Source organism: Medicago truncatula, chromosome 3, assembly GCF_003473485.1.
Source record: "Medicago truncatula cultivar Jemalong A17 chromosome 3, MtrunA17r5.0-ANR, whole genome shotgun sequence".
Classification (NCBI taxonomy): Eukaryota; Viridiplantae; Streptophyta; class Magnoliopsida; order Fabales; family Fabaceae; genus Medicago; species Medicago truncatula.
Window position 1 is genome coordinate 51,840,919 of NC_053044.1, and position 14,958 is coordinate 51,855,876.

The 14,958-nt window shown below is 31.9% G+C and overlaps 3 protein-coding genes and 1 non-coding gene across 4 annotated transcripts; 1 reads left to right on the forward strand and 3 right to left on the reverse strand.

The window, feature by feature from the left end:
* Positions 1-20: 20 nt before the first annotated feature.
* LOC11435403 (thermospermine synthase ACAULIS5-like) lies at positions 21-4,122 on the reverse strand. Its single transcript, XM_024779263.2, is given in 11 exon segments — positions 21-385; positions 501-637; positions 743-801; positions 900-975; positions 1,524-1,680; positions 1,912-2,000; positions 2,118-2,153; positions 2,155-2,227; positions 2,317-2,411; positions 3,649-3,715; positions 3,952-4,122. Coding segments are annotated over 11 exon segments (1,026 nt in total). The 5' UTR covers positions 4,110-4,122; the 3' UTR covers positions 21-306.
* Positions 4,123-6,652: 2,530 nt separating this feature from the next.
* Positions 6,653-6,724, reverse strand: TRNAD-GUC (transfer RNA aspartic acid (anticodon GUC)). Its single transcript has one exon. It is a non-coding gene; the product is annotated as a tRNA-Asp (tRNA).
* Positions 6,725-6,828: 104 nt separating this feature from the next.
* Positions 6,829-8,229, forward strand: LOC11421544 (NAD(P)H-quinone oxidoreductase subunit U, chloroplastic). The gene is made up of 5 exons (XM_003603153.3): positions 6,829-7,150; positions 7,243-7,304; positions 7,492-7,581; positions 7,678-7,818; positions 7,982-8,229. Exons 1-5 carry the CDS (start codon positions 6,904-6,906, stop codon positions 8,075-8,077), a joined length of 636 nt encoding a protein of 211 aa, XP_003603201.1. The 5' UTR covers positions 6,829-6,903; the 3' UTR covers positions 8,078-8,229.
* A 1-nt stretch (position 8,230) lies between these two features.
* LOC11428784 (mechanosensitive ion channel protein 10) lies at positions 8,231-11,991 on the reverse strand. Its single transcript, XM_024777670.2, has 6 exons — positions 11,853-11,991; positions 10,054-11,497; positions 9,590-9,710; positions 9,211-9,504; positions 8,934-9,136; positions 8,231-8,801 (listed from the first exon to the last, which is right to left on the reverse strand). Exons 2-6 carry the CDS (start codon positions 11,487-11,489, stop codon positions 8,540-8,542), a joined length of 2,316 nt encoding a protein of 771 aa, XP_024633438.1. The 5' UTR covers positions 11,490-11,497; positions 11,853-11,991; the 3' UTR covers positions 8,231-8,539.
* Between the last annotated feature and the right edge of the window lie 2,967 nt (positions 11,992-14,958).

Below are 14,958 nucleotides of genomic sequence, written 5' to 3' on the forward strand. Positions count from 1 at the left end.
AATCACAATGAACTATAAAGCTTAATTCTTATTGAGGAAATTCAGAGTAGAAACAAATCTATCATGTTACATTAGCACACAGGAGCTTCTAAATCAACCTAACTTAGATATATTGACCCAGATTGATGAAACAATGCTAAAGCTAGTGATTAAAATCAAATGACAAGTTTAAATAAACTCCAAATAAGCTATTCCAAACAACTTGAGTTACTCAGGCCCTGCGATAATTTTGAAGTGAAATCTAAACTCAGAAATATTTGAGAAAGTATACTGCAAGAATTCATCTTCAACCTACGGCTTGAAACATCAGAGACGATAAGCCACACCGTGTCCAGGAATGAATCTAGCATTTTCTTCAGTGTACACATGAGTTTCATTCTGAAGCCTGAAACAAATAAGCTTTTGGTGTCAAGTTCCAAAACATTTGAGTGAGAATGTTGATATCATAATCAGAGTTCTTCATTGAAATGTGAATTGCAAAAAAGAAATATTGTACTTACGATTGCGAAAGAGTCTTGTTCATGGTGGTAGATGAGTGGAACCAGTCACCAGTTAGATAGAGCAATTCTCCATTTATTCTTTCTTTGATTCTTTTGTCCATTTCCTCAGAACCAATGAATAATGGTTGGTCTGAAGCCTGGATTTAAAGCATGATATAAATAAGTACTTGAAAAAATGATTGATGACAACTACATTATACAGCACAAACAATTTTATTCTCTACTAATTTTTTTTTTGTTACCATAACCCATCCCCAAGTATCAGCAAAAGATGGTACATGAGTTGTGTATACTATCACATCTGCAAGGAAACAAGCACAATAATAAATGTTTGAGTAAAACAATAACAAAATATCCATGGTTGAATCCAATTACTTAAATTAAATTAAATATTCTTACATTTAAAGACTTGTTTGATTGTGTTGTATATAGAAGTGAAGACTTCCCTGTGTGTCAAGATACCTGCCGGTCCAGCCTGTGCAAGATATAACATATGTCTAGTTGGTAAATTCCGACAAAATATACTTAGGAAACTTCTATGGTACACTCACAATTTTGAGTGTACTGGTACTCTTGTTTCACAAAATATATAAATTAACGATCACTTTAATGAAATAAAAAAGTATTTGTTTATATTTATATTTTAGAAAACATCATTTCATAAGAAAAATCATCATTTCATTGTTTATAAAGATCATATTAAAAAATTTACATTTTATCATAAAAATAATCAATATTCATTGTTATGAGTAATAAAAATTCTTAAAAATTAAATTTTATTTCGTCGAAGCTTTTGGTAAATAAAATTTAATTATCTTAGTTGTCAATGATAGAAAATAATTATTTTTCTTCAAAAAAAACAACTCATTTATTATTAATTTTACGACTTGGTGTATCGATACATCCAAATTTATTGGGTGTACCATAGAATTTGCCAAATCCTTAACATATAGTTTAATAAAAAAATCAGAAACTTCTTTAATTTCATAAAACCTATATAGTTGGAACATTCTTTTACTATACCTGAGTCACAAAAATGTCATTCTCATTGAGCTTGGGTTTCAGAATATTTTCATAGAACGATTTTGTATAAAGTTGATAACAAGGTCCACCTTCAACTGGGTCTGCCAAATCTCCAACAATGATATCAAATTTCTCTTTCCTTTTCTCTAACTCAGCCCTACAAAGCAAAATTCCTGTTTATTAAAATTTTAGAAATTATTTATTACAAAGAAAAAGGTCAATATAAATTTGTTAGTTCCAAATCATAAAAAAGTGGTTGAATTAATTGATAGATAAAAATTATTGACGGTCAAAGGACCAAAATAGTATTTACTCAATAATATTTTGAAATTTTGAATAAACATAAACTAAAATAACAAGTAAAGAAAAAAAAGGGCAAGATGCATACTTGTCATCATTGATGACAAGGTCGAGCTTCTTGTGAGCAAAGGCCTCCCTGTTAGTAATCAAGTATTTTTTGCAGAAATCTACCACCTCCTGTTTGGTTCATAGTTAATTTGAGTATCAAACTATATCAATCTTAATATCATATAATATTGTTGTTATACTAATACTAGTACTATCATTATCATTATTAATGGGTTTGGCAATAACCTGGTCTATATCACACATGATGACTCTCTCTCTATTGACTTATGCTATGCTTGAGGGACTCCCTAGTAGCAGACCCTTCACCTCCTCCCATTATAAACACTCTTTTGGGGCTGTCACAATAATCAGTAACATATGCTTTTTATGTTAGTCCAATACTTTAAAATGCCGAATCCAGCACTAAATTAAATTAGAAATTTACTTGGGGTGACATAATAGAGGGGGATGAATCAAGCATTCATGATAAATGAATTCGTCCATTTCAGCACTCGGCATCTTTCCATCAATCACTAGGGCCTAATGCAACTGTTGTGAATTCGTTGAGAAAGTCACACCAATAAAAAAACTTGATGCGTGGAGCAAATTAATATCAAGTAATCAAATCAAACGGGTAACAAATAATTCAAACAAAAACAAACAGCAAGAGATAAAAAGGGAAGAAGGAGAACACAAGAATTTGTTTACCCAGTTCGGTTTAATGATGACCTAGTCTGGGGGAGAGAGCAGCTCTCCGTTCCACTATAATGATATGAGTCTCTTTAGAAAGAGATATTGAGTTACAAGAATCAGTCTTCAAACCTAATTCTACCAAAGTCCCAGCCAAGAGAAATTCTCTATAAACCCTAGTTTGTATGTCGGCTTCTAAACCCTGTTTTTCTACACACTTTATCATCTGATACGAGGCTTATATTTATAGTGGAAAGTAACCCTTAAAAGTTGAAACAAATCTTCACTGAAAATACGTTTCTATTATTTCCTCCATCGTACCATCGTGCCACGTTACGATTCCATCGTAGCACGATTTTTCCAGTGACTTCCTCCAGAATCTTGCTTCAACAATTGTGGCACGTTGCTTCTCCATCGTGACACATTTCTCCAGATTAGGCATGGCAACAAAACCCATACCCGCGGTTACCCGTTCGAACCAAATCCAATTTGACGGATTTTCCCCGTTTTGACTGGGTTTGGGTATGGGTATGGGTTTTCCCCGATTTCAAAACACGGGTATGGGACGGGTAACGGGAATATAGGTACCCATCCTGAACCCATACCCATACCCGTCCCGAACGTAAAAAATTACTTTATGTTGATATGTCATGTTATTTTGTTTGATAATTGTCATGTTAAAAAAACTACCATTGATATTTAAAAGATCAACTAAATCATTCCGTCTAACAAATGTTGAAGTGAACATATTGTTGGATAATGTATTACAGCGTTGTTCATAGGGATGCAAAAAAACTTCTTTTTTTATTAAAAAAAATTATTCGATACGGGGATGGGGTGGGGATACCCGAACCAGTCGGGGACGGGGATGAGATTCAATTTCTAATCCTCGTTGAGTATGGGTAAGGTAACAGGTAAGTATATGAGAATCGGACATGGGGATGGGGAGGGTAAAACCCGTCCCCACCCCGCCCCATTGCCATGCCTACTCCAGATTTCTGATTTTAAATTAACACAGCAACATAAATAAATAATCATTAGTAATAATCCATTGTCCATAATAGAAGTACTGTAGCAAATTACATACCTTTCCAAAACGCTTTGTATCCAAAAGAGCTATCTCTTGGTAATCACTGATCCCTTTATGAAGCACACTATTGAAAAAGATGGAAAACATGATTGTGTAGATTTAATAATGATGTGAAACATCATAAGTCCAAATTGTGAAAATGATAGTGTTTTCTATATATGTCACTATTTGTAAATTCATTTTATATCATATCTTTAATAAATATGTGGTACTTGGATTTTTCAAATATATAATTGACTTGTGAGTTGTTAGTTGTGGCTGTAGTAGTAGTAGTAGTGAATTGCAAAAGGAATGATGAACCTGTTCAAAGCAAAAGACCATTTGAGATCATCATCGATAACTTCCTCGTACCAAGGAATATCATGGTCGTAATTATTGGTTATAAGGTGGTGATCTGTTTCATCATGGCCATACTTTGGGAACCCATTAATGTATAGTAGCTTTGGAGCCTCACCCATGTTTGGAAAATAAACGGTGGGAAGAGTTAGTAGATACAAATACAATTATATGAGATGATGGGAAGAGTTAGTAGATACAAATACAATTATATGAGATGATGGGAAGAGTTAGTAGATACAAATACAATTATATGAGATGAGATTTGCATGTAAATAGTGGAGTGCACTTGCTTTTTATAGCCTTTTGTTTTTATTTTCCTCAATTTTTAGCAAAATTCTTTAATGCTATAATAGTAATACACAAATATAAATGCAAAAATTGTGATTGCATTTTCTTTTTTCGATTTTTTATGGAAATTTACCTTTTAGCTACTTGGATTGACTTGATGGTGTTGTTTAAAAATCTTGGAGCGTGTCAGCTCTCAAAGTGTCAAATTCGATTCTTATTGATGCTCATTTCGGTGGATTAGTTTGACTTTTTAAAAAAAATCCATTCTTATAAAAATATTTTTTTGGATGAAATTCTTAAAAAAATAAAATTAAAACCACTATTGTCCCTAATTATAAGACCCTTTTGAGATGACCATATTTATGAATATTAATAATTTAAAAATGGGACTATATTTAGAGTCACTTTTTCTCAAAAGGTGCTTAGTAACCTAAACTAAAATATTGGGAGAGAAGAAATTGTATAACCATGAAAGATAAACTGTATAACCATGATAAGTTAATATATTTATGATAAAAAAAAAATTTACTCAGATATTTTTTAATAGGTTAAAAATAAAGAAATTTGTTACATCTTTTAAAAAAGAAAGCAGGGCACGGAGAAATTTTTATTAATTAAATGACACTGATGAACATTTTATAATGTTTCCGCTTCTAACTCAACATCTTAAGATAACAAAGTTAAACTCAAACCATCGAACTAATTTCTCAAGTATTATTAATTTAAAATATTACTTCCTTCGTGTTTTATTATATGCCAGTTTGAAAAGAAAAAAAAATTATATTTTATTATATGACAGTTTATCTTATTATATCATTAATGTTTATTTTTTCTATCATATCATTTACTATTTATTAATCTCTCTTCTTTCAATTTTTAATATCAATTTCATACATCATTAATGAGAGAAAATTTTGTAAAATAATTCATAACTTCTTTTTCTCATACAAAATTAATTATATTTCTTTTTTTTTTTGTCAAAACGAATTGTAATAAAATATGGAGGGGGTACTTATATTGATATACGGAGTAAGAAACATAGGGCAATTATAATTTGTAAATACTAGGATGCTTCAAATTTGTTTTAGTATATAATGGTATATTTGTGTTTTCTCCAAATTTTTGCTTAATTCATATGAATATTTACGTTAAAATGCTATTTTGTGTTATAGAAGCATAAGTTAAAAAATCAAATATGAAAGTTGTTTTTAAAAGTTGAACATTCAATATATTAAGTTTTATTTTCTTTGGCTCCGAGAAGCTGAACATTACAAGCAGGCATGTTTGCATAATCGATTGGGTGATGTCACGAATAATAATTTCATTTTCAATGTCAACTAACAAAGCATTGTGGATATATAATAAACATCTGAACTCGCTTCCTCCTCCATTTTGCGTACAATATAATATCCATGTATGTATCTCTGCGAATTGGAAATACAATCCAAATCTTCATCCATGTCTGCAGCAGCTTCGAGATCATGATCAGGAATTGCAGCCTCCTTATCAGATAGAAAAGTAGCATTGTCGATAATCACATTATGAATTTCATTTTTATTTTTTTCGATATTCCTCTTCGAGACGTAAATCCCTAACCTCAATTTTTTGAGTTAGAAAGAAAATTGCGACTGAAATAAAATAATCAATGCGCCTGCGTGGGTACTATTTAAATCCACAACCTTTTAAACCTTTTTAATTAGCTGATTGTAACATATTAGTCTTTTTAATTTCTTTTGTTATAAATTGATCTTTTTCCCTCATAAAATATTTGTATTATTATCCTATTTTCATTAAATTCGGTTAAAAATTATTTATATGTACGTTTAATATTAAGTTAGTATGTCCAAAGTTAGAATTCATAGATGTGTTATTCAATCCGATTTAAAATTAAATTGATCGATCACTTAATTTATTATATTGTTGATAAAAAAAAATAGACGACATTGTAGATATTATGAGTTAAAAGAGCAATTTTAAAAAAAAAAAACAAAAAAAATTTATTATAAATATCTAACTTAAAACTGCGAGATGTGTTTGAACTTGATTTTGAAATTAAAAAAAAAAAAAAAAAATCTTTTCTTCCATGAAAATAGTAGTTTTTTCTAATAAAAATATAATAGATAATAATCGATGCATCAAATATCCATTTTTTTAAAAGTAGATTAATTTTTAGAATAGTTTAATTGAAAATTGAATCAGAAATAGTTTAATTTATAAATAAATTATTTTACATTTTTATCTTATGGACTAGCACAAAAATGAAGGATTGGCGATTCTTTTGTCAAATAAAATAAAATAACGAGAGTCAGAAAGGAAAGAAAACAACTATGGTATTAAGGGAAAACACCAAAAAAGAGAGCGAACATAAAAAAAACGCCGTTGCCGGGGATCGAACCCGGGTCACCCGCGTGACAGGCGGGAATACTTACCACTATACTACAACGACTCATTTGATAATTTAAACTCTCAGATATTATTTAAACATAATAAACTTTCATGTGAACTACTTGCAGATAACACATTTGTGGCAAAGATCCGTTGCATTATCTCACCCATGTTTATTGTTTGATTTCATAATGTTACATTAAACAAAAACAGAGTACTCCAATAAATGAAAACTTAGCAATGGCCTTGTCCTCCACCACCACCACTACAATTTGCATTCAAAGTAACAACATTCCAAGCAAACTAGGATTCTCAGCTAATAACGTTGTTTTTTCTGTGAAACTACCGCGTAAACTATGTATCAGAAGCTCTAGTGAAAACTCTGCAGGTTCAACAGAGGTTGAGTCAGAGAGTTCCATTGAACTTCCAAAAGAATCATCTTCTTTAATTTCTGTTCTCAACGTAGAAAGAGCTCTCCGTGGCATACGTAAGTTTTCCATAATCTTGTTGTTATTATATACCTAAAATTGCATTGCATTGCATTGAATTGAATTGATGAAGATATGGTTTAGAATGCAGCTATTACAGATGCAGATCATTATGGTAGACTTGGCTTACCAAAAGGATGTCCATATGACATGGTCAGAAACATTTTATATCGGATTTAATTCATATATACCTTCGTCGATGATGAAAAGATTTTTATACCGTCAATCAATCATACTCATCAAACATCGCACAATGTAAAACTTTTTACGTTGCTGCAGTTAAAGTCTTTTATATAATTCAACTTATCTTTTCGATCTGCGTCTCTCTTCACTTTAACAGGTACCAGTTGCGTATAATAACAAGGTTCGAGAATTGGAGAGTCAAGGTTTAGAGGAAGACATACTCAACAAGAAATTGGAACTTCTCAGAGTTAGTATATATGCATGATTTAAATTTTTGTGTTTGCATTATTATTATAGGTGAGACTTGAGAGGTGATGATTTGGTTAACCTTAACTGTATATAGGAATCATACACTATCATGTCATCGCCGGATGAAAGAAGAATGTATGACTGGAGCTTGTCCAGAGAAGATAACACAGAAACATACATTTGGCCATTTGAGGTTGATGTTTCAGTACTTCAAGAAGGAGATCCTCCACCACAGGTACTAATTGCTTGTTTCTATTTCTCAACTTCCTAGGAGGTGTTTGAGGTGGATAGAATTTCTCAAATATGATAATGAATTTGTTCAATTGATGCATTTAATTAAGAGTTAAGACATATGTTTATATAAATCATGTTTGGAATACTTCCACTTTTCATGGCAGGAACCTGAGGATGTTGGACCCACCAGACTGGTTGGATACTTTCTAGCGGGATGGATACTGCTAGCATTTGTGTTATCAATTGGACTAAACTTATAGAAACAGGTTTGTGTGTATATGCATCAATGATGTGATGTAATGGACAAATGTTTTGAGTTGATTGAAATTCTAGGTTGTATTTTAAACAATAGAATTTGAACATTCAACATTGTTATTTCTTTCTCATTCAAAAACAATGGTAGATTAAGTCAGTTATCGGAAGACTAGTACATTGGATTAAGTTTCATAGTAATGAGTAATCATCACTTGAGAGGCGGAATTTTACATTGGATCCACTTCAAGGTTGGTACAGAAGACCTAAGAGTCCTGAATACATAATTTAATAATCATATGTAAAAATATTGCTAACATAGCCTGTTAAGGCCTTTTACTTTCACTATATAGAACCACTCCCAACAATCATGATTCATGTAAAGAACCGATGTCTCTGAGATAATTTTGACAGACCAAAGAAACAAAAGGAACAAATACATGAAGTTTCATAGTAATGAGTAAGAATCATCACTTGAGATAACTTGAATCAGGTTCCATGTGTCTGAGATGAACACCTTGCGGAATAAGGTAGTATCTGATATTGAGCTCTTCAAATATTTTCTTTACTTCCATCACTAATTCACTTCTCCGCTTAGTCTTCTCCCCAAATTCTTGAAAGTTCATTGTGTGAGTAACATAAAGACCCATCTTAATCTTATTTACATTTTCAATCTCCTTCACTGCCAAACTGAAACTAGGATGCCAGTATTGTGGATTCCTCTCCAAATACCTAATTTATTAAAAAAAAATACATTAGAACTATTTACACCCAAAAAAATATTTGAAATGTTAGCCGAATACGGCCAACAGTCGAGTTAGGGGTGAGCAGAATTAAAATCAGTTGAATCCAGAATTAGCTTACCTCTTTATTTTTTCATTCAGTGATCCGATTTTCTCTGCTGACGTTGTAAAATCAACTGAGAACTCTACACTGTCACCCATATTAGGGCTTCTGTAATAATTGCTGATCGGTTTTATGGCTAGGACAGAGTTTGGATAATACACCTTTTCATTATTAAGTTTCAAGAATACTGTTGTCAGTATGTTCATTTCTTCAACCAATAGCTGCAAGATAATTTTGAATGCATTAATACGCAAATATCAAAACAATAAAGTTAAACTCGGCTGCTATAAATTACCTCAACACCATCTATAAAACATCGATCGCCAACATCAAATGGATGCATTACAAACACGAAGATGATGGCTTCAAATATATTCTTGCACGTGTTTCCAAACATGAAAGCCGCAAGTACTAGCTGTGATGAGAGGAATACAAGTACTTTTGTTGTTGCAATCTCCATTAGAAGAAGCCACACTACTATGGTCACCACTACTAGGACCCCTGTAACAAGCTTGTTTAATTGTTTAACCGCTGTTTTAGTGTCACTTAAGGCATGTGCGAGTGCTCTACGTTCTTGATATACCTTCAACTGGAAAATACAAAGATTATGGTCCAAACAGAATCTCAATCTGAAGTTATGATGACAAATTTTTAACAAACATATAAAACCTTACCACCCAAGCTGCTAAAGATTTTCTAGTAATCAGCCCTGTTTCTGCCTGTGCTAGTAGGGGAAATACCAAAGGAACTTCTTCCTTAATCAAGAACCTACGGAGTTCATCCTCGTCGATGTCCCTATTCATAATGAGAGCATTTTTTTAGCAAGAGTGACAGATATATATAATTAAAAAAAAAAAGAACAATAAATACAATTAGTTCTGTTTAGATAAACAGCTTAATTAAGCGTTGGTAGCATAAGCCCTTATAACTTATAAGTGTAAATGTATAAGTTATTTTTATAATAAAAGATAAAATAAAGTCAAATTGTTTTTATTTAAGCTATAAGTTGTTTTCATTAGCTCTTCCAAACAATCTCACAAATGCTTATGCTAGTAGATCAATACAAGTAAGTCAATCCAAACATGCCCTTACGACCATCAACAACTCTACAAGTAATAATGCATATATATATTCTTACTTGCAGCTAGGGGAAGCAGCAACATTCCTGAAAACGTAATAGGCAGCAGCAGTTGCTTCCATCTCATTAGTAATTTCTTTATCATTCTGTTCGTTTTCTACATCATAAAAACTTTCATCTAGAGAGTTAGAGATTGTGGACAGCCTTGAGTTCATCACTGCATCTACCAAAATCTTCATAGTCCATGAAGAAACTTTCTCTTGCTTCATCTTGTGAAGCTTTGCCATATCAATAACCTCTTTCTTTGTGCTACCTTTACTGGTTGTACTCCTGAAACTAAAATGGGAAGTGCTTTGAGATCCGCCGACTTTCTCAGCCTCTTCCATTAGTGGAGGCCCAGAGAGAGTCTGCAGAACATATTGATGGAAGATCGATTCTTGAATTCGATCAAAGAAAGATTTGACATGGAAACTCGATGCCAAAATCTTTAGCAACAATGTCTTTATGACCCACAAAAATGTTCCAATGAGAAGGGAAACAAGAGTCCATGTTACACCATCCAAAATCTTCGTGGCCAATTTAGATCGCTGGACTCCACGATTGATTAAAAGCACCCAAGTGAGGAGAACCAAAGCAATCCAAGTGAAAACCTGGATACATTTCTTCAGTCCATGAACAAAATAAAGCACCTTTTTCTTCAATAAAAAGTTCATTTCAATCAAGAAAACCACAATGTGCGTGAACCATTTGGTAACTAACATGCCACAAAATGTCACCATCACAAGCATACACCACCTCCAAAGCCCCAAACTCCAAATCTCCGTCCTTTTTAGTTCCTCAACTGTTAAACTAGCCAACAAGCTACCCGTGATGCACACAAACACGAACAACTCGATCAAAACCTTAGTAGTTAGTCTCTTACGCTTGCCTTTACTAAATTCAACTTTCTTGTAAATGATTTCATCAGGATCCTCGCCAGCAGGACCTGGAGATGTCATCAAAGGTGTTCTAGGAGTGACGACAGAAGTAATCGAAACGGTTCTATAAACTGTTCCATGTTTGTTATTCGGTGAACGTGATGCTTTATATGGTGAAGTAACAGCTATCTGATCTTGCAAATTTGAAGAAGTAACATTCTCTTCTAAAAGGGTTCCATCAATAGGGTAAGGTTGTTCACCAAATCTTGATTTGGGCTTAGAGAACACTGATCTAACAAGAGTTTTTCTTGGGGTAAGGCTTTCATTTGTAGCAGGAACCTTTGGGGGCTTATTTGGGCTAGGGATGAACCTTATTTCAGGGGAAGCACAGTTTAAAGGTGGTGACTTTGTAGAATAGCGAGGTGAAGATTCAACTCCTTTCAACTCATGATCATGATCTTGGCCATGGTGATGGGTATCTCCACCCACATTTGAAATCGCCACCACCACTTCTGTTTTCTTCTCCATCATGCTCACTTCACCACCTTGATGCTTATTATTATTATTATTACCATCCATTCACAACCCTATGCATATCCACAAAGATATAAACTAGTGGAAATTAATAAACTAACTAACTTGGCCATCATAGTTATTACTAGAAATGAAATTAAAAAGGAACACAATCAGACAAGCTTCAGCTATAGTATTTGAATTTAAATAAATAAAATACAAGAGGAATATTAATATATAGAGTATGAAAGAAAAGAGATCAAGTGGAGGTGTGTGTGTAAACAGTCTGACAGAAAGTTAGCTGGCAAAGGTTGAAACACATGTATGTATGAATGAACTGAACTGAAGCAGTTCACTTTGTACTAAAAATCTAGTAGTGACACTTTCTGAATTTGATTTAGATTGAGAGTTGAAATCTAGTGTACTTACATATGCAAATTGTTAAACAACGATGTCAGGCTACTGCCTACTGGCTACTGCACCGACCTTTAGTGCAAATGATTTATGTTGTCTACCACCTCTGGTTCTCTATATATAAAACCATATGTCATAACGGTTATAATTGAATGATATTCTAAAACAATTATAGGTTGATAATGTATAAAAATTAAATTTATTCGTATAGAAATGTTAATAGTACTTAACTACAAATTAGACAAAACTTTGTTTTATTTTTTGTAGAACAAAAAACTTATTCAGTTTTTAAATTTATTTATTTAATAAATAATGTATCTAGATTATGTTAGAAGTTACATCATTTATTAAATAAATCTGAATAATAAACTTTCTCTTATAATCGAGATGGAAGGGAGTACAGTGCTATTCTATATCCTATTTTTTTTTTTAACAAATCGATCTTATAATCGAGACGGAAGGGAGTGCAATATTATTCTATATCCTATATATTTTTTTACAAATTTATATCTTATACTTTTTTTAACCAATCCATATCCTATATTTTAATAAATAAAAAATTGAGATTGTACGTGAGGAGCGAGGTCTAAAAGTAAGGGACCAGAAATTTCGACTGTGAATCTCAAGAAAGACCAATAATATAAGTCTAAAGGAAGTTCTTAATAAAAAAAAAATGAATTTGTTTAATATATGCAATTTTGTACATGTTAAAGGAATAATTTTTTTTTGAAAATAATGATAATTTATTAAAAATTGTATATTTAATATAAAATGTATAAGTTTTAATACAAATTTACTATTTTAAACTTTTTAAATGTATAAATTCATTTACATTTTATAATCACTTCTTGTCTCAAAATAAGTGTGAGTGCATTCTTTTTTTTTTTTTTTTTAAGTGAAGTGTGAGTACATTCCTAATAATCATATGCTTATCTAGGACACATGCTGATAACTTCTTCTACCAACATCATATACCCCTTCGTCTTAGATATAAAAATGTTTTTCTTTTAAATTGATTGAATAATTGATGTATTTGATAATGTGTGCATATACAACAAAACATCATTGAAAAACAAAATAAAAACAATCAGAATAAGGAAAATTAACAAGTCTTAACTCAACTGACAAAAAATACTAAAATTGTTAAATTAAATGTTGTAACCGGAATTTAAACTATAATTCCTCGACTTACATGTATGAGTTTGTAGTTATTGTAATTTCATCTATTTAAAAAGTAGGAAATCACCTTTCTCCCCTCTCTTCTCAAACCCTAGCCGTCACCATTTTCTTCTTCTTCTTCTTCTTTTTAGAGGGGTGATTTAGGGTCAATTTTGACCCAAAAATCACACATCGGAATTGTTTTTCCTTCTACCCTATTTTAATAAGTGATTTCACATATTTTTTGTTTTCTTTCGTTTGTTTTTGTGATTTCGTCGTCTCTCTGTTTGTTTTAATTTCCAGTCTTTGTGCGGTGTTTATTTGATTCAGGTTAAAAGATTAGCTTTGAGCAAGTGCAGATCCGATCAATGACAATGACTTTGGCGTCGTCAACGTTGCAGATCCGGAGACATAAATATAGTCATATTTGTAGGCATATGTACTTTGCTGTTATATGCTATTAACATGGATGATGTGAGTTTGTTCACAGATTCATCCTTTTTGTTTTTAGCTTTTTGTGATTTCGTCGTCTCTCTGTTTGTTTTGATTTCCAGTCTTTGTGCGGTGTTTATTTAATTCAGGTTAGGTTAAAAGATTAGCTTTGAGCAAGTGCAGATCCGATCAATGATAATGACTTTGGCGTCGTCAACGTTGCAGATCCGGAGACATAAATATAGTCATATTTGTAGGCATATGTACTTTGCTGTTATATGCTATTAACATGGATGATGTGAGTTTGTTCACAGATTCATCCTTTTTATTTTTAGCGAATTTGAATTTATATTGTATCGATGTACTCTATCAATTTGAATGAATGAATATCGTTTATTTTTTGTCAAAAAGAATCCATTAAAAAAAGTACTAATAAAGAAATTTTCCGCTACAAGTCTGAAAAAGCAAAGGCGACAAAATTTATGATAAATTGCCACCAAGAATGCCTTTGGTGGACATTGCTGAGACAAAACTCCTAGAGTGGAGATGTGCATACTATAATTAATATACACAAATCACTCGTCATCACTTGTCACAAACTAACTCATTGGAAGCAATTACTCTCAAAGAAAAAAGATCATGAGCAATTGAATAGGATGTATCCACCTATGAAAAATGTGTCCACCTGATAGAGTATACATTTGATAATTTAGAAAGGATGATAAAATCAATAATTACGTTTTGTACCAAAAAAATAAATAAATCAATAATTACGTCAATGTGGAAAATAAGACAAATTAGTGTTTTTTTTAATTATAAAAATTGGATGACTAGACCAAAAAGAAAGAAGCTATTATTATATTTATTTGTAATTTTAGGTCACATTTATAAACAATTATTATTTTTTCACATTGATTAAATGATAGATGTATCTAAACTATATTATAGTCCGGATACATCCATTATTTAATGAATCTGAAAAACCAATATTTGATTATAAATGTGATCGAAACAATATCTTTCTAAGGTTAACATTTATATGAAAGAACATGTGTAGAACAAAAAGTAGATTCCCACCTTCAATTCATTTTTCTTTTCTTCAGTCGAACCTCTAACTATATCTTTAAGGAGCTCAAGGCATTTAGTGGCCTAATTCATTGTTGGTTGCAATTTTATCTTTCTATTTGATATCAAGAGTGATATGCAGAAGGCTGAAGGCATAAGGTTGATTTGGAAGGGAAAAACAACAGAAAAGAAAGCGAAAAACAATAAAAAATCGCCGTTGCCAGGGATCAAACTCAGGTCACCCGCGTGACAGACGGGAATACTTACCACTATACTACAACAACTTATTTGCTGATTACCCCTCTGAAGTTTACTAAATAACATGTAAATCTTTCTATAAAACAATTGCATTAGATTGATGAAGATATAGTTTAGAATGCAGCAACTACAAGGCCTCTCTTTTGTACCAAAAAAAAAAATAATAAATGCAGCAACTACAGACGCAGATCGTTATGGTAGACTAGGC

Excerpts from the sequence above, each read along its gene's own strand:
- LOC11421544 (XM_003603153.3), top strand. The coding sequence starts at position 6,904 with ATGGCCTTGTCCTCCACCACCACCACTACAATTTGCATTCAAAGTAAC. Across the intron at positions 7,151-7,242 it reads AAGAGCTCTCCGTGGCATAC|CTATTACAGATGCAGATCAT; the intron begins GTAAGTTTTCCA and ends TTTAGAATGCAG. Across the intron at positions 7,305-7,491 it reads AAGGATGTCCATATGACATG|GTACCAGTTGCGTATAATAA; the intron begins GTCAGAAACATT and ends TCACTTTAACAG.
- LOC11428784 (XM_024777670.2), bottom strand. The coding sequence starts at position 11,489 with ATGGATGGTAATAATAATAATAATAAGCATCAAGGTGGTGAAGTGAGC. Across the intron at positions 9,711-10,053 it reads GCTGCTTCCCCTAGCTGCAA|GGACATCGACGAGGATGAAC; the intron begins GTAAGAATATAT and ends CATTATGAATAG. Across the intron at positions 8,802-8,933 it reads CTGAATGAAAAAATAAAGAG|GTATTTGGAGAGGAATCCAC; the intron begins GTAAGCTAATTC and ends TTAATAAATTAG.